The sequence below is a fragment of the Salvelinus fontinalis genome, chromosome 1 (assembly GCF_029448725.1).
Source record: "Salvelinus fontinalis isolate EN_2023a chromosome 1, ASM2944872v1, whole genome shotgun sequence".
Classification (NCBI taxonomy): domain Eukaryota; kingdom Metazoa; phylum Chordata; class Actinopteri; order Salmoniformes; family Salmonidae; genus Salvelinus; species Salvelinus fontinalis.
This window is the reverse complement of record NC_074665.1, coordinates 99,897,621-99,920,041: the sequence shown is the minus strand read 5'-3', so window position 1 is coordinate 99,920,041 and position 22,421 is coordinate 99,897,621. Positions and strand designations below refer to the sequence as shown.

General features: G+C 44.1%; 2 protein-coding genes across 3 annotated transcripts in view; one reads left to right on the top strand and one right to left on the bottom strand.

The window, feature by feature from the left end:
- Window positions 1-4,649, bottom strand: part of LOC129862237 (ABC transporter G family member 23-like) — a 32,631-nt gene extending 27,982 nt beyond the window's left edge. The window contains exon 1 of the mRNA XM_055933728.1: window positions 766-4,649. The gene's annotated coding sequence lies outside the window, so the exon portion shown is untranslated. The remainder of the gene's footprint in view (window positions 1-765) is intronic.
- Window positions 4,650-4,781: 132 nt separating this feature from the next.
- Window positions 4,782-20,840, top strand: LOC129865299 (galectin-related protein-like). Of its 2 annotated transcripts, none has more exons than XM_055937977.1 (5): window positions 4,782-5,071; window positions 5,704-5,784; window positions 5,969-6,057; window positions 9,682-9,868; window positions 10,928-20,840. In XM_055937977.1, exons 1-5 carry the CDS (start codon window positions 5,039-5,041, stop codon window positions 11,069-11,071), a joined length of 534 nt encoding a protein of 177 aa, XP_055793952.1. In that variant the 5' UTR covers window positions 4,782-5,038; the 3' UTR covers window positions 11,072-20,840. The 2 variants fall into 2 exon arrangements, with proteins under 2 accessions (XP_055793952.1, XP_055793942.1); XM_055937967.1 differs by having other exon boundaries at window positions 4,783-5,071; window positions 5,701-5,784.
- Window positions 20,841-22,421: the final 1,581 nt, after the last annotated feature.

Genomic DNA, 22,421 nt, shown 5'->3' with positions numbered 1-22,421 from the left:
CCAGATCCGGGCCTTGAGACAATTCAATCCAGCCCGCTGGTGGTTTGAGAGAAGAAAAAAAATAAATATATATATAACCTGCCTCGTACCCCTGCACATTGACTCGGTACTGGTACTCCCTGTATATAGCCTTGTTATTGTTATTAATTGTAAATAAGAATTTGTTCTTAACTGACTTGCCTAGTTAAATAAAGTTTAAAGAAAAAAAATACATTGAAAAAAACATAAGCCCCAAAGAAAATGTGCAAATGTTCTTACTTTTTAACTCTGCATTGTTGGTTAGGGCATGTAAGTAAGCATTTCACAGTAAAGTCTACACCTGTTGTATTCGGCGGATGTAACACATACAATTTGATTTGATTTAAAATGTCTAAAACCAAAATCTAAACTGTGTAGAAATGAGAATAGACCTACATTTATAATCCAGTTTGCTAACAGTCATCGAAACAGTCAGGGAGCAGAGAAAACTCCAACAGTAATGGATAGAGGAATATTGTTTTTGTACATTTTGACAGTGAGGAAATACAACCAATTTCAGATGCAGCCCTTTGGACCACGATGGAAAAGAGTTGGAAGAGCCTGACTACACTTGACGAGTCTGACAAGTGACAAATCGATTCATCGTTATCATTTCAGATATGCTCCGATACGGTACCATACCGCTAGCCAATCTTTGAAAGAACCACAGAAAAGCAAATACAGAAACACCAGCTGTAATTTAGCCAACTAGGAAAACACTGGTCCTAAATTACAACAGGGACTCACCTGAAAACGTTCCCTTACACAAGAAGGAGCCGAAGTCTAGAAGATGGAGAGCAACAACATAGCCTATAGCACTGTAGCAATGAGTGTGAGTGTGCCTAGCCTACTGCGTGAAGACATGAACCAACAGAACTAAACATTGTGTGAAGATCAGCTGACAGCTCCATGTCATCAGGGTGTAGTTGGGCCTATTTCAAAGTGGTAAAACAGGTTGGTTCTTGAGAAGGGAGAAGAGGCATTATTCAGACTGAACGCATGCAGGCCTCTTGCTCCGGAATGAACGCACCTGTTAACCTACTACTAAATTACTTAACAGAAGTAGCTACAGATGTAAGATCTTAAATGGATCACTTTTGTTGCAGAGAATTGTCCTGCACAGCAGGAAATGGAAACTTGTAGTGTATTCAAGGTACAAAAAGGCTTCTAAAGTTTGTAATTTCCAGTTAAAAATTTCTTATTTGATTTGCCCAAACAAAAAATGTAGCAACCCCTACAAATAAATAAAAACAACAATAGACACTTCAAATCAAATGTTATTGGTCACCTACACCTGGTTAGCAGATGTTATTGGTCACATACACCTGTTTAGCAGATGTTATTGGTCACCTACACCTGGTTAGCAGATGTTATTGGTCACATACACATGGTTAGCAGATGTTAATGGTCACCTACACCTGGTTAGCAGATGTTATTGGTCACATACACCTGGTTAACAGATGTTAATGGTCACCTACACCTGGTTAGCAGATGTTATTGGTCACATACACCTGGTTAGCAGATGTCACTGCGAGTGTAGAGAAATGCTTGTGCTTCTAGTTCCGACCATGCAGTAATATCTAACAAGTAATCTAACAATTTCACAACAACTACCTTATACACACAAGTGTAAAGGAATGATCAAGAAAATGTACATATAAATATATGGATGAGAGATGGCCGTGCGGCATAGGCAAGATGCAGTAGATGGTATAGAGTACAGTATATACATTACAGTATATACATATGAGATGAGTAATATAAGGTATGTAAACATTATATAAAGTGACATTTTTTAAAGTGACTAGTGATACATTTATTACATCAAATTATTAAAGTGAGCTGGAGTTGAGTCAGTATGTTGGCAGCAGCCACTCAATGTTAGTGGTGGCTGTTTAACAGTTTGATGGCCTTGAGATAGAAGCTGTTTTTCAGTCTCTCGGTTCCAGCTTTGATGCACCTGTACTGACATCGCCTTCTGGATGATAGCGGGGTGAACAGGCAGTGGCTCGGGTGGTTGTTGTCCTTGATTATCTTTTTGGCCTTCCTGTGACATCGGGTGGTGTAGGTGTCCTGGAGGGCAGGTAGTTTGCCCCCGGTGATGCGTTGTGCAGACCTCACTACCTGCTGGAGAGCCTTGCGGTTGTGGGCGGAGCAGTTTCCGTACCAGGCGGGACCATCTTGGCTTTTTGCATTAGTTTCCCTAGTTTAAGTCTGTGTGGCTGCATTAGTTTCTGTAGTTTAGGTCTATGTGTGGCTGCATTAGTTTCTGTAGTTTAGGTCTATGTGTGGCTGCATTAGTTTCTGTAGTTTAGGTCTATGTGTGGCTGCAGGATGCCATCTTAGCAAAATATATATATATATATATATATATATATATATATATATATATATATATATATAACCTATATTGTTTCTATCTAAAACAAAATTCCCCCCCCCCAAAAAAAATAGATAGGCCCTATCCCGTTGCAGTTACGGCGAGGGACGCCATTTTCTTTGGAGCTTGTGTTGCGCTGATACGTTCCCAGGTTTTCAAGACACCCTGGTTGGAGGATTCCTAGATTTCCTGTGTATTCCCTCCTGATTTCAGGAATCTTCCAACCGGGATTTCTGGGAAACCTGGGAATTTTGGGAAAGTTAGCGGAATATTCCAACCCTAGGATATACACTATTCCATAGAATTATTCCCAAATTGACCTCTCCTACCTTCCTGAGGAAACCTCTGGTGTATGGGATTGTCCCAAGAGGACAATTAAGCAATAAGGACCGAGGGGTTGTGGTATATGGCCAATATAACACGGCTAAGGGCTGTTCTTAAGCACGACGCAACGCGGAGTGCCTGGATACAATCCTTAGCCGTGGTGGGAGCTGGTTCGGGTCCCCGTTTTGGCTTGTTGGGAGATCTGTCGACGTGTGTGCGTTTGGGGGGGTTGAGAAGATGGAAAGAAGGGAACGAGAGAGATGAAGAGAATAGACAAGACCAGGGAAGAGAGGAGGATGGCTGAAGATATGTCCTGGGCTAGTCCCCATGACTTGAAGATAGGAGGATGGTAGGGGATATGTCCTGGGCTAGTCCCCATGACTTGAAGAGAGGAGGATGGTAGGAGATATGTCCTGGGCTAGCCCCCATGACTTGAAGAGAGGAGGATGGTTGAAGATATGTCCTGGGCTAGCCCCCATGACTTGGAGGAGGATGGTAAGAGATATGTCCTGGGCTAGTCCCCATGACTTGAAGAGAGGAGGATGGTTGAAGATATGTCCTGGGCTAGCCCCCATGACTTGAAGAGAGGAGGATAAGAGATGATATGTCTTGGGCTAGTCCCCATGACTTGAAGAGAGGAGGATGGTAGGAGATATGTCCTGGGCCAGCATAACTTCAGAGACAGGTGCTGCAATGGACAGAATGTCAGAGATGTGCCTTGCTGTCTTTTGAGAGTCATCCTGTGTTACAGAATAAGTGCCTTGCTCAAGGGCATAACGGTAGTAGGTCCAGGTCTCCAAGTCACAGTTGTAAATGAGAACTTGTTCTCAACTAGCCTACCTGGTTAAATAAAGGTGAAATAAAAATAAATAAATAAAAGTAGACACCAGAAGCTTTTCAGTGGCCAATTCAGTCCCAACCTTTTCATCTCCTCTATATCCTCATGCAGGGCTACACACAGCCCCAACACTGAATGATGGTTCCCTATTATCCAATCATGTAGGCTGCTCTGACTGAGGAAGTCACTAACAGGGTGAGAAGACAGAAAGCTTGAGACCCACAAAACATCTTGTCATCCAATCGCTGTGTACAACATGTTGGCTACACTCTTATAAGAAATGGTTCTATACAGAACCAATAGGTTCTATATAGAACCCCAATGAGCCCTTGTTTCTGGATGAGGGAACTGCAGAATAGAATAGAGCAGGCCTAGAGTAGAGGATTTGTATTTGTAGTACCGTGAACTGCCACAGAAGGACGCCCTCTGACAATTTAAACATGCCCGCCTGATTTGCATAGGCAAATAATGTTCTATATAATTATTGAGCGGAAACATGCTATTTATAGCTCAATGGTGTCCAACAAAGTAGGATATTTCTCAATGAACTTGAATGAATGAATCAAAAACATGAATCAAAAAGCCCGTTGGCCTCCCGAGTGGCGCAGTGGTCTAAGGCACTGCATCTCAGTGCTTGAGGTGTCACTACAGACACCTTGGTTTGAATCCAGGCTGTATCACAACCGGCTGTGATTGGGAGTCCCATGGGGCGGCGCACAATTGGCCCAGCGTCGTCCGGGTTTAGCCGGTGTAGGCCGTCATTGTAAATAATAATTTGTTCTTCAACTGGCTTGCCTAGTTAAATAAAGGTTACATTTTCAAGAACAAAGGAAGCTGTACTCTTATAGCCTAGATTTACATATCAAATAGGTTGTTTCTTTAGCGCCACATTTTGTTCATTATCATTATCATCCCAAAATGGTTACATGTTCTATCCTAGGCTCCTACCACATACCAGGCCTCTTTAATTAGTCTAGGAACGAAGCTATACAAAATATCTCCATTCAAGATTAGAATCGAATGAGAGAAGTGCCCCCACTTTATGGGGGTACAGTTTAATTAGGTGAAGGTTCTTTGTAGGAAATTAAAAATCTGATTAGCCTGACTCGTTCCCGTTCACGAACAGACGGGGATTACCAAAGCCCCTCTTACTATTGTAAAGCATACGTCAGCAAAATAAAAAGACTATCCACCCATTTCTAGAGCGGATAAATACAGCCTAGATAAATACAGCCTAGCCTACTACACCAAGCAGCCTCTGCCAACCAGACGTATCCTAATCCTAAATGTGAATACCGTAGGTAATTCCACGTATTGCTTACGATTCCCCACCGCTGCATGTGGAGTGTGAGTGTGGACACCTAGAAATATGTTCACAGAGTCACTGCTGCCACGACGCTGACACATTCCAGGAGAGGAGGACTGGCCGGGCTGCCTCTCTTCTGATAAGCATCCTATGGTATTCTGTACAAGTCAAGATGGCGGTGTCGGCAACGGAAAAAGACGCAATAGTGAGTATTACAATTTTCAGGAAAACAGCGGTTTGCTCGGGAATTTGTTGTTTTCTATATCTGCGCGTAAAACGGTTAAGCGTGTCATTTGTGGAGAGCTATAATTTACGCCATCATGAAGTTTCTATGATTGTGGGGAGTAATATGGCAATAGGCTGTCCGTGCATTCCCAAGCACAGCCCGAGCCGACCTCTGATGTGGGCGCGGAACAAATTCAATATGATTCTGCATGATAAAATGTATCTGTGTGGTGCTCACCTAGGTCGTTTGACGCATACGTTGCTACTATAGTAGCAGCGTTGCATTACCTCTCGTTATCACTGTACAATGTGGGCTGTCTATGTGCGAGTTGGTGGTAATGACCGACCGTTCTCACAGGTCTTACGCGCTCTAGTCTACAACATGACAGATGTTTTGACAGCCATGGGTTTCCCCACCTTTTCATTGTTGAAGAGCGGCATGAGGACCATGCCGTCGGCTTTTTCAACCACAGAGAAGACATCTAGAGAAATATGCAGCCTTTTAAAACGCTAGACTACTCCGCCCATTGAGTAGGCTACTATCATTTAGGCTGTACCTGATCAATACGTTGTGTTTTTCTTTCCCTTTTGTCTCTGGTGGTTTTGAAGAAGACTGAAGATGACCATCACAACGATTCGTTCGGGAACCCCGGGCTTATCTCGCCGGATAGGGAGGACATTGCACGGCTTCTGGTGGGACGATTCATCCTGAAACACCCACATTAATCAATATATAGGCCTGTGTTATTAATCCGTTATGAAATAATTACCACATCTCCTACCCTGGAGGATGGGGGGGGCTACAACCGTTTCCTTTGTCCATATTATGTGTTGTGATGATGATGATTTATAATAAAATGTTGTCTCTCAATCGTAGAAGGTGCCATTCAGCGGCCGCATCAGAGGTGGTATGAGGCCGGGGAAGAAGGTCATTGTCATGGGCATTGTTGATCTGGAGCCGGACAGGTAGGCTAAGACAATAAACTCCACTCATTAGCTCTTAGCTCTGGTCCAGGGCGATATAACCTCCACTCATTAGGTCTTAGCTCTGGTCCAGGGCGATATAACCTCCACTCATTAGGTCTTAGCTCTGGTCCAGGGCGATATAACCTCCACTCATTAGGTCTTAGCTCTGGTCCAGGGTGATATAACCTCCACTCATTAGGTCTTAGCTCTGGTCCAGGGAGATATAACCTCCACTCATTAGGTCTTAGCTCTGGTCCAGGGCGATATAACCTCCACTCATTAGGTCTTAGCTCTGGTCCAGGGTGATATAACCTCCACTCATTAGGTCTTAGCTCTGGTCCAGGGCGATATAACCTCCACTCATTAGGTCTTAGCTCTGGTCCATGTCGTTACGTGCAGTTTGCTGATGCTGAGCCTTCAACTTATTAATTTTACCTTTATTTAACTAGGCAAGTCAGTTAAGAATAAATTCTTATTTTCAATGACGGCCTAGGAACAGTGGGTTAACTGCCTTTTCATTCTTGAAGAAGAGAAGGCGCCCTGGACTAGAGCTAACTAGGTCTATTTTTCAACTGCACCCTGGCTTATCTGATTGAATGTCATTACCAACTTCTTATCTTTCATACACTGCTTTTTCATTAGATTCTAAGTCCCATTCCATTTTAGGTGGAGTTCTGATTCTGTAAGAATGTAGCCTATAGAATGAATTGTTGTGGACCTGTGTATTACATGTTTAATTGGTGAAATGCTGTGTTTTCTATGTTATGTCTGCTGAAGAATGTGAATCTAGCCTAATAAGGAGAGAAAACATGTATTGTAAAAGACAGAATCGAACACAGGCTCAGAAAGGAAAAAGTTCAAAAGAATAGTTTATTATTAGCAGCATGGCAGAAGGCAAAGAAACGGCCTGGGGGAGGTGAAGAGGAGAACTGGAGAACTGTGTGGGTGGGAGTGTTGCGAAAGGATGGCTTTTTCATAATGCAAGGGAGGGTGTTCACCTCCACAGTCAGGCCAGGCTGAGGCAGAGCTGGTCTGTTTCCCGAATGGCACCCTATTCTCTGTCCCTTACAGCTCCATTACCATTGTCCCTATAGGCGCGCCTCGATGTCCCTTACAGCTACATTATCATATGCTCTTCCTCTATGTCCCCTAAAGGAAACAGAGTAAGCTTCCTAACCTCACTGCCCAGCTTGAAATGTCGAATTGGTTCATTTTCTGTTGCATATTTGGCTAAGACATTCTTAAGCGTGCGGTCCTGTTTGTTTGCAAGGCAGAGGATCCCTGTTTCAATCGCACTAACGGACAGGCTGCCCTAGGGCTCAGACTAAGGGACAGGTTATCCTAGGGCTTCCACTAAGGGACAGATTATCCTAGGGCTCCCACCAAGGGACAGGTTATCCTAGGGCTCCCACCAGGGGACAGGTTATCCTAGGGCTCTCACTAAGGGACAGGTTATCCTAGGGCTCTCACTAAGGGACATGCTATCCTAGGGCTCCCACTAAGGGACAGGTTATCCTAGGGCTTCCACTAAGGGACAGATTATCCTAGGGCTCCCACCAAGGGACATGTTATCCTAGGGCTCCCACCAGGGGACAGGTTATCCTAGGGCTCTCACTAAGGGACAGGTTATCCTAGGGCTCCCACTAAGGGACATGCTATCCTAGGGCTCCCACTAAGGGACAGGTTATCCTAGGGCTCCCACTAAGGGACAGGTTATCCTAGGGCTCCCACTAAGGGACAGGTTATCCTAGGGCTCCCACTAAGGGACAGGTTATCCTAGGGCTCCCACTAAGGGACAGGTTATCCTAGGGCTCCCACTAAGGGACAGGCTATCCTAGGGCTCCCACTAAGAGACAGGCTGCCCTAGGGCTCCCACTAAGGGACAGGTTATCCTAGGGTTCCCACTAAGGGACAGGTTATCCTAGGGCTCCCACTAAGGGACAGGTTATCCTAGGGCTCCCACTAAGGGACAGGTTATCCTAGGGCTCTCACTAAGGGACAGGTTATCCTAGGGCTCCCACTAAGGGACAGGTTGTCTAGGGCTCCCACTAAGGGACAGGCTGCCCTAGGGCCCCCACTAAGGGACAGGCTGTCCTAGGGCTCCCAATAAGGGACAGGTTGTCTAGGGGCCCCACTAAGGGACAGGTTATCCTAGGGCTCCCACTAAGGGACAGGTTATCCTAGGGCTCCCACTAAGGGACAGGTTATCCTAGGGCTCCCAATAAGGGACAGGTTATCATAGGGCTCCCAGTAAGGGACAGGTTATCCTAGGGCTCCCACTAAGGGACAGGTTATCCTAGGGCTCCCACTAAGGGAAAGGTTATCCTAGGGCTCCCACTAAGGGACAGGCTGTCCTAGGGCTCCCACTAAGGGACAGGTTATCCTAGGGCTCCCACTAAGGGACAGGCTATCCTAGGGCTCCCACTAAGGGACAGGCTATCCTAGGGCTCCCACTGAGTTACAGGTTATCCTAGGGCTCCCACTAAGGGACAGGTTACCTAGGGCTCCCACTAAGGGACAGGTTATCCTAGGGCTCCCACTAAGGGACAGGTTATCCTAGGGCTCCCACTAAGGGACAGGTTACCTAGTGAACCCACTAAGGGACAGGTTATCCTAGGGCTCCCACTAAGGGACAGGTTATCCTAGGGCTCCCACTAAGGAACAGGTTATCCTAGGGTTCCCACTAAGGGACAGGTTATCCTAGGGCTCCCACTAAGGGACAGGCTATCCTAGGGCTCCCACCAAGGGACAGGTTATCCTAGGGCTCCCACCAAGGGACAGGTTACCTAGGGCTCCCACTAAGGGACAGGTTACCTAGGGCTCCCACTAAGGGACAGGTTACCTAGTGAACCCACTAAGGGACAGGTTACCTAGTGAACCCACTAAGGTACAGGTTACCTAGGGCTCCCACTAAGGGACAGGTTACCTAGGGCTACCACTAAGGGACAGGTTACCTAGGGCTCCCACTAAGGGACAGGTTATCCTAGGGCTCCAACTAAGGGACAGGTTATCCTAGGGCTCCCACCAAGGGACAGGTTACCTAGGGCTCCCACTAAGGGACAGGTTACCTAGGGCTCCCACTAGTTACAGGTTATCCTAGGGCTCCCACTAAGGGACAGGTTACCTAGTGAACCCACTAAGGGACAGGTTACCTAGGGCTCCCACTAAGGGACAGGTTACCTAGGGCTCCCACCAAGGGACAGGTTACCTAGGGCTCCCACTAAGGGACAGGTTACCTAGGGCTCCCACTAAGGGACAGGTTACCTAGGGCTCCCACCAAGGGACAGGTTACCTGGGGCTCCCACTAAGGGACAGGTTACCTAGGGGTCCCACTAAGGGACAGGTTACCTAGTGAACCCACTAAGGGACAGGTTACCTATGGCTCCCACTAAGGGATAGGTTACCTAGGGCTCCCACTAAGGGACAGGTTACCTAGGGCTCCCACTAAGGGACAGGTTACCTAGGGCTCCCACTAAGGGACAGGTTACCTAGGGCTCCCACTAAGGGACAGGTTACCTAGGGCTCCCACTAAAGTACAGGTTACCTAGGGTAAAAAGGGATATTGTTAAACCAGCACAGTTACACCTATTTCTTTTTTCTTCTTCACGTTTCTTTCCGTCTCAGCTTTGACATCAGCCTGACTTGCGGCCGCGGCACAGAGAAGGAGGAGCCACAGCCGGATGTGGCCCTGAAACTCAGCGCTCGATTCGCCGAGCGCCAGTTTCTGCGTAACTCCCGTGTCTCGGGAAAATGGAGCGAGGAGGAGAAGTCCATCGACTACTTCCCCTTCATCCCTGACCAGCCCTTCAGGGTACCTTTTACACATATCCTAACCCCTAACCTCTAATCCTAACCCCTAACCTCTAATCCTAACCTCTAACCCTAACCTCTAATCCTAACCTCTAATCCTAATCCTAACCCCTAACCCTACCCTCTAATCCTAACCCCTAATCTCTAATCCTAACCCCTAACCCTAACTGGACCAGGCCTTCAAGATACCATAACACTCCACTCTTTTTTTAAATTCTAACCCCTAACCCGACCATCCCTTCAGGGTACCAAGAACACGTCACGTTCTTATCCAACTTGTCCCAAATGGCACCACATCCCCTTTCTAGTAGACTTCCTTTGACCAGAGCCCTATGGGGCCACAGTTAACTAGGGTCTTAACTTCATGATAATTGGCCTTCCACCCTTATCTCTATCTCATACACTCCCTCGCTCTACCACTCTGTCTTCTCTTTAGTACAGACGTTATGTAAAGATATAGACCAGTGATGTGATATGATTCAGTACAGACGTTATGTAAAGATATAGACCAGTGATGTGATATGATTCAGTACAGACGTTATGTAAAGATTTAGACCGGTGATGTGATATGATTCAGTACAGACGTTATGTAAAGATATAGACCAGTGATGTGATATGATTCAGTACAGACGTTATGTAAAGATATAGACCAGTGATGTGATATGATTCAGTACAGACGTTATGTAAAGATTTAGACCAGTGATGTGATATGATTCAGTACAGACGTTATGTAAAGATATAGACCAGTGATGTGATATGATTCAGTACAGACGTTATGTAAAGATATAGACCAGTGATGAGGAACACACATTGTTCTTTGTTGTGGTTTTATTGTAAAGCAGGTTGCTCCAGTCACACATTTGTCAGAGGATGTGGTTTAGAGATGGTTAGAGATAGCATACGTGATAAGTGATGCAAAAGCTAACAAGCTCTCTTTCATTTGGAGAAAGAACCACATGGCCACATAATGTGACTTGGTTTAGAAATGGGGTGTTTTATTCTGTTCTCTCTCTCTTTCTCTACTTGCCTTTTCTCTTTCTCCATCTCTCTATCTATCCAGATCGAGATCCACTGCGAGCACACGCGCTTCCGGATATTTGTGGACGGAAACCCGCTCTTTGACTTTTTTCACAAAGTGAAATCTTTGCCGTCCATCGATACAGTGAGGATAGAAGGGGGTCTACAGATCACCAAGCTAGGTTAACCAACCCAGCTGCTATGCCAGTGTGTGACACAACAAGAACTCAATACAGGTGAACACACACACCTGTTACTACAATACCCACAATGCAACACTGCAGCGACAGTGGGCCTAGCGCTTTGGAAAGGCCTCGCCCATCCCGGGTTTGGTTCTCCTCTTCTTCTTTCCCCTTTATCTTGTCATGTCTCAACCAAGATCTGACGTTATTGTGACCTTCCTAATTGTTGGTTGAATGGTTGCAACGCAGCTCTGTGTGTTTTTGTTCTGAAAGAATTCCTTTGTTTTCTTCCTCAGTTCTGTGTGTGTCAGGGATCTCACAATATAAACGCCTGCTCATGGTTACCAAGCATCCTATGGGGATTTTGCTGAGAGAGGGGGCCCTATTCCAAATGTAATAGTGCACTGCTTTTTGGGCACTATTTGGCACTAGAGTGCTATTTGAGATACAGCCGTAGAGCACTCAAAAGTATTTGCTTTCATGTGGAGAAATCCTACAATTCTCAGGAGGTTTCTCAGGAATCAACACTATTTATCACGTATAACATCATCACGGTAAATGAGGGTTATTTCGTGAGGTTGACAAGCTCAGTATTATGGGAGCTTCCATTTTTGCACTCCCTCCCTGTTCTTGAATTGGGTTTTATTGGTTGGTTGGTTGTCATGGTTATTGGCATCCTAACTCAATGACCTGCATACAGAGGTTGCATTCTAAATTGCATTCTATTCCCTATATAATGCACTACTTTGATCAGGGCCCATTGGGCTCTGGCCAAAAGTATTGCACTACGTAGGGAATAGGGTGCCATTTGGAAAGGGAAATGAGGATTATATTGTGGAGTCTCGGCAAGATGTACCGTAGCAGCTTTTTGATTGAAATGTCTTGTAACTGTATGCAATGTATTAATGGTGGTTCTTACTCACAGTTTCAGTTCATTGCAACCATTCTCCTCCTGTAGATATAGATATTGCACTGACATAGAGCTACATGGTAGTGAATAGAATGTATAGTTCATTTGGAACTTAGTTTACATTGCTTATTTAACAGTGATGAACGATTGGTTCATTTAAAGGGATAGTTCACCACAAAATCCAAGTTTATCAGATGTGTTTTATACCTCAACTGTTCTGTGTGGAGCTAATAAACTGGAATTAGAGGTGCCAATCTTTCCTATTCATTTGGGTTTTAGATGAGATCTGTAGGTTTCTCCGAAGGCTCACAGCAGAGTCTAGACAACACAACACGTGGTGTGGAATGTGGACTCAGATGGTCTTTCTAGACTTGAAAACATCCTAGCAAATTTTATCTTGGAGTGAACTATCCCTTTAAGGAGTTTGCTTAACTGGACTCTGACTTGTAAATGAAGAAAAACCCCATAGTGAAAACACACCCAGCGATGGCCTGCCTAAACAACCATTCCACCCAAACCTCGCTATCACAGACCAGATTATTACTGTATATGCAAATGGTGGATTCTCTTCCACACTTGAGCATTTTTTTAAACCAGGATCGTATTCATTAGTGCACACCGAAGTGAAATGTTTTGCCCAAAATAAAAAACTGTTGACCCGAAACTGTAACCGGTACCTCTTGAAGTTTACAGACCGTTCCGTTAGCTAGCGGTTAGCGGTTAGCAATTAGCGATTAGCGGTTGATTGTTGTGAAGAATAGGAATAAAGGCTGATGGTGTTATGAATGTACAGCAGCCATGTTTTTCTATGGTAGCATACCCACTGGGCACAGACGTCAGTTCAACGTCTAGTTTTGATTTACATTTGGTTGAGTTGTCAACTAACGTGAATTCAATGTGAAATCAACAAAGAATTCCACCATGTCATTGGATTTAGGTTAAACGTTGGGTGAAAAAAGATCCTTATGTTGATGACTTTTTGCAAATCCAATCAGTTTTCCACATTGATTCAATGTCATCACAAATACTTTTTTGGTTGTTGAAATGACGTGGAAACAACATTGATTCAACCAATTTCCGCATCTGAAATGGCACCTTACACTCCTAGAAAAAAAGGTGCTATCTACCTGGAACCAGAATGGGTGTTACCTGGTACCAAAAAGGGTGTTACCTGGAACCAGAATGGATTCTCCAATAGGGACAGCAGAAGAGCCCTTTTGGAATGCTTTTTTCTAAGAGTGTATTACCTATTTAGTGCACTACTTTGGACCAGTGCCCAACACTTCATCAACACACAGAGCTACTACTGTTCACCAATAACTGTCATATGACTCAGTGGTTTAGTGGAGCATCATATGACTCAGTGGTTTAGTGGAGCATCATATGACTCAGTGGTTTAGTGGAGCATCATATGACTCAGTGGTTTAGTGGAGCATCATATGACTCAGTGGTTTAGTGGAGCATCATATGACTCAGTGGTTTAGTGGAGCATCATATGACTCAGTGGTTTAGTGGAGCATCGTATGACTCAGTGGTTTAGTGGAGCATCGTATGACTCAGTGGTTTAGTGGAGCATCGTATGACTCAGTGGTTTAGTGGAGCATCATATGACTCAGTGGTTTAGTGGAGGGTAAATTCACGTGATCGCAGCTTACACACCTTTTATATTCTGCGTAAGCATTTACCCACCTATTGCAGAATAATGCTTTGAAAATATTTATAAAGCGTTACTTTACTCACCACAACCAGGGATCAGAGTTTACCCACCTGCTGTTATTTACCACTGATATGCCTCTAACAACACACTGCCCCATGTCTATGGCCCAATGCATCTCTCTGTCTCTATGGACCCACTGCATCTCTCTCTCGCTCTTTCGAAACCAAGCCAGGAGAGCAAGAATGGGGCACACGGACATCACATGGTGCCTATTGTGCTCCATCAAAGCTCTCTATTGTCTCTTACTGGGCTTAGTTGTTGGATCTCTCCTTCTCTATATTGTCTCTTACTGGGCTTAGTAGTTGGATCTCTCCTTCTCTATATTCTCTCTTACTGGGCTTAGTTGTTGGATCTCTCCTTCTCTATATTGTCTCTTACTGGGCTTAGTTGTTGGATCTCTCCTTCTCTATATTGTCTCTTACTGGGCTTAGTTGTTGGATCTCTCCTTCTCTATATTGTCTCTTACTGGGCTTAGTTGTTGGATCTCTCCTTCTCTATATTGTCTCTTACTGGGCTTAGTTGTTGGATCTCTCCTTCTCTATATTGTCTCTTACTGGGCTTAGTTGTTGGATCTCTCATCCTCTATATTGTCTCTTACTGGGCTTAGTTGTGGGATCTCTCCTTCTCTATAATGTCTCTTACTGGGCTTAGTTGTGGGATCTCTCCTTCTCTATATTGTCTTTTACTGGGCTTAGTTGTTGGATCTCTCCTCCTCTATATTGTCTCTTACTGGGCTTAGTTGTTGGAGGGAGCAATCATTTTTCGGTTGCCCCTACATAATGCAAAACTTTGACCCTAACTTTAACCCTAACCCAAGACACGTTTGACCCTAAGTGCACTACTTTTGACCAGGGCCCAATGTATGGAATAGGGTGCCATTTGGGATGCAGATTTCCTGTTGGGAGCAAGTCAGCTCTGAGTTGTAGATGAGTGGGGAGGGATTTAGGATTAAAGGTGCTACACAGGATTTTAAAAAATAGCATTGTAATAGTGGAATGATAGTGTTTCACAGTATTACTTCCCTGGCTGTGATATTGGCCTATTGATTTCTCCCATTGGAGAGGCATCTGTTGTCAAAATGGGAAAGCTGTTTTGACTTTGGCTGTGTTATCTATTTAAAATCGGGTCAAGTGGCCAATGTAGAAATCGCTCTGTAATTTCTTGACAAAAATTTTTTGACACTGTTCGCTCAATTTCAGTTTATGTGAGAAAACAAGCACTGAATAGTGTCGGGCAGGGCAGGGTATTCAACTCTGACCCTACGAGGTCCAGAGCCTGCTGGTTGTCTGTTCTACCTGATCATTAATATCACCCACCTGGTGTCCCCAAAAAAAGCAGTGGAACTGGCTTTGAGGTCGAGTGTTGAGTTTGAGGGGTGTAGCTAAACATATGTTTAATAATAAAACATATAGTATTTCCAGCTGTTTGAAGCTGCAGGACCAAAACAGAAAGTAAAAGGCTCAATTGTGAGTCTCCTCCATGTTACGGGGAAATGGGATTTTGGGGGTGTAGCACCTTTAAGTCATGATAACTTTGAAGGTTGAGGGGTTGGTTGTTTGGTGTTTATTTTCTTTGCTGTAGTCAGACATCCCTCTGTACAGTGCTTCAAATGGACCCTTCCTTGGTTTACCCCTGTAAGATGCTTCAAATGGACCCTTCCTTGGTTTACCCCTGTAAGATGCTTCAAATGGACCCTTCCTTGGTTTACCCCTGTAAGATGCTTCAAATGGACTCTTCCTTGGTTTACCCCTGTAAGATGCTTCAAATGGACCCTTCCTTGGTTTAACCTTGTAAGATGCTTCAAATGGACCCTTCCTTGGTTTACCCCTGTAAGATGCTTCAAATGGACCCTTCCTTGGTTTAACCCTGTAAGATGCTTCAAATGGACCCTTCCTTGGTTTACCCCTGTAAGATGCTTCAAATGGTCCCTTCCTTGGTTTACCCCTGTAAGATGCTTCAAATGGTCTCTTCCTTGGTTTACCCCTGTAAGATGCTTCAAATGGTCTCTTCCTTGGTTTACCCCTGTAAGATGCTTCAAATGGTCTCTTCCTTGGTTTACCCCTGTAAGATGCTTCAAATGGACCCTTCCTTGGTTTACCCCTGTAAGATGCTTCAAATGGTCTCTTCCTTGGTTTACCCCTGTAAGATGCTTCAAATGGACCCTTCCTTGGTTTACCCCTGTACGATGCTTCAAATGGACCCTTCCTTGGTTTTACCCCTGTAAGATGCTTCAAATGGACCCTTCCTTGGTTTACCCCTGTAAGATACTTCAAATGGACCCTTCCTTGGTTTACCCCTGTAACATGCTTCAAATGGACCCTTCCTTGGTTTACCCCTGTAACATGCTTCAAATGGACCCTTCCTTGGTTTAACCCTGTAACATGCTTCAAATGGACCCTTCCTTGGTTTACCCCTGTAAGATGCTTAAAATGGTCTCTTCCTTGGTTTACCCCTGTAAGATGCTTCAAATGGACCCTTCCTTGGTTTACCCCTGTAACATGCTTCAAATGGACCCTTCCTTGGTTTACCCCTGTAAGATGCTTAAAATGGTCTCTTCGTTGGTTTACCCCTGTAAGATGCTTCAAATGGACCCTTCCTTGGTTTACCCCTGTACGATGCTTCAAATGGACCCTTCCTTGGTTTACCCCTGTAAGATGCCTCAAATGGACCCTTCCTTGGTTTACCCCTGTAAGATGCTTCAAATGGACCCTTCCTTGGTTTACCCCTGTACGATGCTTCAAATGGACCCTTCCTTGGTTTACCCCTGTAAGATGCTTCAAATGGACCCTTCCTTGGTTTACCCCTGTAAGATGCTTCAAATGGACCCTTCCTTGGTTTACCCCTGTAAGATGCTTCAAATGGACCCTTCCTTGGTTTACCCCTGTAACATGCTTCAAATGGACCCTTCCTTGGTTTAACCCTGTAACATGCTTCAAATGGACCCTTCCTTGGTTTAACCCTGTAAGATGCTTCAAATGGACCCTTCCTTGGTTTACCCCTGTAAGATGCTTCAAATGGACCCTTCCTTGGTTTACCCCTGTAACATTCTTCAAATGGTCCCTTCCTTGGTTTAACCCTGTAAGATGCTTCAAATGGTCCCTTCCTTGGTTTACCCCTGTAATGTGCTTCAAATGGACCCTTCCTTGGTTTTGCCCAGATAGGCCACTGCACTGACTGAACCCTGTACAGTCCATCACATTCAGCATGGGGGGGTAGTGAATGGTTGGTAATGAATGTGTGTGTGCTATATCAGACGTTCGGTCTCTGAACATCATTACAGTAGGAAATCCATGACAATATTCTGTGGGATGCAGAATTGTTCAGTAGGCTACATATGCACAGGTCTTTCTTTTCTGTAAAAGAGAATAACGTCCTCCTCTCTGTCTTTTTCTCCTGGATGGTCACACAGGGTTTTCCTGAGGTACTAAGATAGATAACTCTTTTTTTGTTGCATGACAGGCACTCATTTCCATAAGGAAACTACAGTAGGCTATTAGGTAGGCAATACGGAGGACAGAGAGAGAGTTTGTATGAACCAGCCCAATGCACTGACCTCAACAGTATTGTATCCTTAATGTTGTATTAGGCTGAGTCTGGGTGTGTTTCGGGTGGCTGATTTCATTGTCGGTGCTGATCTGGCTGTAGTGAGTGGGAAACCATCCCTAGTGAACCCACAACTTCTGGCTGTAGTGAGTGGGAAACCATCCCTAGTGAAACCACAACTTCTGGCTGTAGTGAGTGGGAAACCATCCCTAGTGAAACCACAACTTCTGGCTGTAGTGAGTGGGAAACCATCCCTAGTGAAACCACAACTTCTGGCTGTAGTGAGTTGGAAACCATCCCTCGTGAAACCACAACTTCTGGCTGTAGTGAGTTGGAAACCATCCCTAGTGAAACCACAACTTCTAGCTGTAGTGAGTGGGAAACCATCCCTAGTGAAACCACAACTTCTGGCTGTAGTGAGTGGGAAACCATCCCTAGTGAAACCACAACTTCTGGCTGTAGTGAGTTGGAAACCATCTCTAGTGAAACCACAACTTCTGGCTGTAGTGAGTGGGAAACCATCCCTAGTGAAACCACAACTTCTGGCTGTAGTGAGTTGGAAACCATCCCTAGTGAAACCACAACTTCTGGCTGTAATGAGTTGGAAACCATCCCTAGTGAAACCACAACTTCTGGCTGTAATGAGTGGGAAACCATCCCTAGTGAAACCACAACTTCTGGCTGTAGTGAGTTGGAAACCATCCCTCGTGAAACCACAACTTCTAGCTGTAGTGAGTTGGAAACCATCCCTAGTGAAACCACAACTTCTGGCTGTAGTGAGTGGGAAACCATCCCTAGTGAAACCACAACTTCTAGCTGTAGTGAGTGGGAAACCATCCCTCGTGAAACCACAACTTCTGGCTGTAGTGAGTTGGAAATGTCACTCTAGCATCTCTCCTGTGGTTCAGCCTGTTACATGTCACTCTAGCATCTCTCCTGTGGTTCAGCCTGTTACATGTCACTCTAGCATCTCTCCTGTGGTTCAGCCTGTTACATGTCACTCTAGCATCTCTCCTGTGGTTCAGCCTGTTACATGTCACTCTAGCATCTCTCCTGTGGTTCAGCCTGTTACATGTCACTCTAGCATCTCTCCTGTGGTTCAGCCTGTTACATGTCACTCTAGTATCTCGCCTGTGGTTCAGCCTGTTACAAGTCACTCTAGCAGCTCTCCTGTGGTTCAGCCTGTTACATGTCACTCTAGCATCTCTCCTGTGGTTCAGCCTGTTACATGTCACTCTAGCATCTCTCCTGTGGTTCGGCCTGTTACATGTCACTATAGCGTCTCTCCTGTGGTTCAGCCTGTTACATGTCACTCTAGTATCTCGCCTGTGGTTCAGCCTGTTACATGTCACTCTAGCATCTCTCCTGTGGTTCAGCCTGTTACATGTCACTCTAGCATCTCTCCTGTGGTTCAGCCTGTTACATGTCACTCTAGCATCTCGCCTGTGGTTCAGCCTGTCAGTTGTGGTCCAGGGGTCAACTTGAGAGGTCACTCACTCCCGTGGCGCTGTATATCCAGGAAGAACGGGGGGGAGAGATAACACAAACACTTCCTGATTCACAACATGGGGCGGGGGCTTATTCCGGAGTGGCACAACAACGTTAACATAGAAATACATTGTGTAGAACAGTCATGACTGTCTGTAATGTGAAATAGGGAATGGTAACCAGTCTATACTTCATATCTCTATCTGCAACGGCCTAGTAAATGGTGCATCATACTGACTAAGCCCCTAGAAAGGCTTGTTTTGTAACTCTGTGTCTCATGATCCTAACTCCTCTAATAGGACTAGCATTCAAGCAAACATGCAGTACAGAAAAAACGTTACATTGGTCTTTTGCCATAAAAAAACTACATAAATACTGATTAATCAGTCAATGCTAATTGGAAGAAATCAGGTTTGGATTTGATTGAAATGGGTTACTGTTATTGGATTTGAATGAGATGGTGTATTGCTGGAACACAGGAGCTAGTAGGACTTTTCCACAATGTGAAATACCTGCAGTGCGTGTTTGATTGAACTCAGCCCTTGGGTCTACAGCTGCAGCCTGCCACAACACAAATACCATTCAACCCACTCTGACCTACAATGGCCTCAGAAAAACATGTAAGACTTTATAAAAATAAGACTTTTGGTTTGAACTGAATGTCATTGCTCCCCGATTGTAATCTGATGTTAACATGCCTTCGGACTTTGTACATATTTTGAACATGGCCTTGGTTTTTACATGAGAAAATGTGTCTATAAGTGCTTTATAGGCAAAGCGTTTCGGTACGCTTGTGTTGTTGACAGACCTGGGTTGAAATACTATTTGATATCATTTCAAATACTTTATCTTGGCTTGACTGGCACAATGGAACCAATAGAATAGTCACAAGGACTGCAAGCCACGGCCATCAGGCACTCCAGGCAGACTAGACTAGAGCAAACTCTGAACGTTTTTGAAAGATTTCAAGTAGTAATTGAACCCCGGTCTGGTTGTTGAATACAAGTACTATCTGAGCATATTGTATATCTGAGAAGCCAAGATTTATAGGTTTTCCTAGTTTTTGTTTTTAGACTTTACAAAACATGTGAGATGTCTTTTTGTTCTTTCTACCAGCTGTGTTATAGCCTAGTGAAGCATTACACTGCTGTTGTAAGGAAAAGGACCAAGTCAATGGTTATGTACCAAATGGTACCCTATTCCTTACAAGTGACACTTCTTTTGACCAGAGCTCTATGGGCCCTGGTTCAAAGTAGTGCCCTACGGTACATAGGGAATAGGGTGCCATTTGGGATGCAGTTATTATTATTGCTTTTTGGGGAAAGCAAACTGTAGTTATTATGGAGTGTCCTATGTAGGTTAGGTTGTGCTGTTGTTGATGTTGTGTGTGTACAATCTGGTTTCCCTTTTCATTTATCAAGAGTCAAGAACAAGGACATTTTCTTCTTTTTTTTAAACAGTGCCTGTTAAATTAAATATTAAAAGATTAATGCTTTTGAATTACAAGACTATCTATAAAGTTAGGTTTGACCAAGTTGTTCTCTCACCAATTGACATCAGATGAGGATATAGGATTTAGGATGAGAAGTTTGACCAAATCCAGTTGTTTAGTGTGAAGTGTAAAAGAAGCCTGACTGCTACAACATGTAGAGGGTTGTTTGTGTCTGATGTAGCTAGTGTTGTCTGACTGACTGACTCAGGAAAGAAGAACCCTGGTTAACAGGTTCATTCTCTATTCTGGGTTTTCAACAGAGGATCCTGCATATAATCAGTCCCATAGGAGCAATACAACTCTTTGACTGTGTCTCAAAGGGCAATCTATTCCTTTTATATAGAGCACTACTTTCAACTGGTCAAATGTAGTGCACTATGTAGGGACTAGTGTGTTATTTGGGACACGCAGACTTATTATACACACTATTTCCTAACTGAATGACACCAAGTTGAGTCATTCATGGAGAATGTTAACATTTTGCAGTAGAGCATGTTTTGTTTGTGTTCATTAAAGGAGTAATTCCACTGGTTGTGCTCTCTTCCTCTTCAAACGTTTTCCTTTCGCAGGCTTTAGTTAAAACAACTACTTTGTAGACCAATAAACGTGTCATCTTGGAATGTGCCGGTGCTCAATGTGTTTCATTCTGACAGGGCTGAACCACAGTATGGAGCTCTTGACAACGAGCCATCAAGGAAAACAAGGGAGACTGTGTCCTGCCCCTGCCAAGCTGAGAGAGGGAGGCAGAAAGGAAGGAGATTGTGTGTGCATAAAATAAGTATGGGAGAGCGAGAGAGTGTGTGTGTGTGTGCAGTCTGTGTGCATGTGTGAGAAAGAGAGAGAGAGACGAAGGGATGGAGACCGTGTGAGAAGGAGAGATAGGGTAGAGTCCTCTGGTTTGACATTTGACGTCTTGCCTGACAGACACAAATGCCTTTGTCGCAGTCACTGAGTGATTACAGACAGGAAGTTATGCAGTTATGTGGAGGAGCAGTGGAATGGATTAAAGAAGCAGTCAGCAATAACATAGCGGTTAACCCCTCCACTGTTTTGGTAATACACATCTGAGGGATGGAGCTGCAGAAATGTAACCACGCTCAAATTCATAGACCAAGCTATGGATGTAAGGACTGACCATCCATGATATCAAAATGAAAGGACTGACCATCCATGATATCAAAATGAAAGGACTGACCATCCATGATATCAAAATGATCAGTATTTAAATTTTGACTGTTTTGATTTACAATTGCATTGTTTACTAACAATTGAGTAAAACTAGCTGATATTTTAGGTTCTGATGGGTTATGACAGATGAACTCATAAGCTCATTTAGAAGTTATATTCTTCAAAAATCAACGGGTAGTATCATTCATTTAAAAGTACAAAATGGAGAGTACCAGTCACAGATTGCCCCTTTCAAACTGCTTTCCTCAGCCTGGGATGCCTCGGGAGAAACTAAGGGCATGTGTCTGACATAAAACCGTTATTTAATTTAAAAAAATTGTTAAAATTAGGTAAAGGTTAGGGGTTAAGGTAAGGGTCCGTTTTTGTTAATTCGGGCTGTCAATGGAATGCTCAGGATGACTCTCTTGATGGTTTGTTTATGCTCTGTACCGCCCCCTGCTGTTTCTTTAACAAACTGTTACCACTGGAATGTAGGCCTATGTACTGTTCAATAGTAACATTATTATCACATTCCTATTAATAAGATCTAGAACCTTTTTTATCTACTTAAAATTATATTTATTTATTTTTTATGATTTCAAGATGTCTTTTTATAGATGTGATTTTGTAGCGGTAGGTAGCCTAGTGGTTAAGAGTGTTGGGCCAGTAACCAAAAAGTCACTGGTTTGAATCCCTGTACAGACTAGGTGAAAAATCTGTTGATGTACCCTTGAGCAAGGCACTTAACCCTAATTGTCACTGAAACAGTGTTTGCTTCATAATGTAGAAACATCAGCTGTTATATGACTTGGCTGATTCTATGATATCCATTGGTAATAATGTGATGTAATCCTAAAAGATTATACAGACGATCTGACATGATTGAACATTACTCAGTAAATCTAATCTGGTTGGAGTGATTGCTCGACCTAATCTGAGTCCCATGAGCACAGATAGCCAGAATGAGTTCTGAGGCTCAGTCAATGACTGTGTAATGCTGCCATAGTAGGCTCCAGAGTTGTGGATGTCAATATTGAA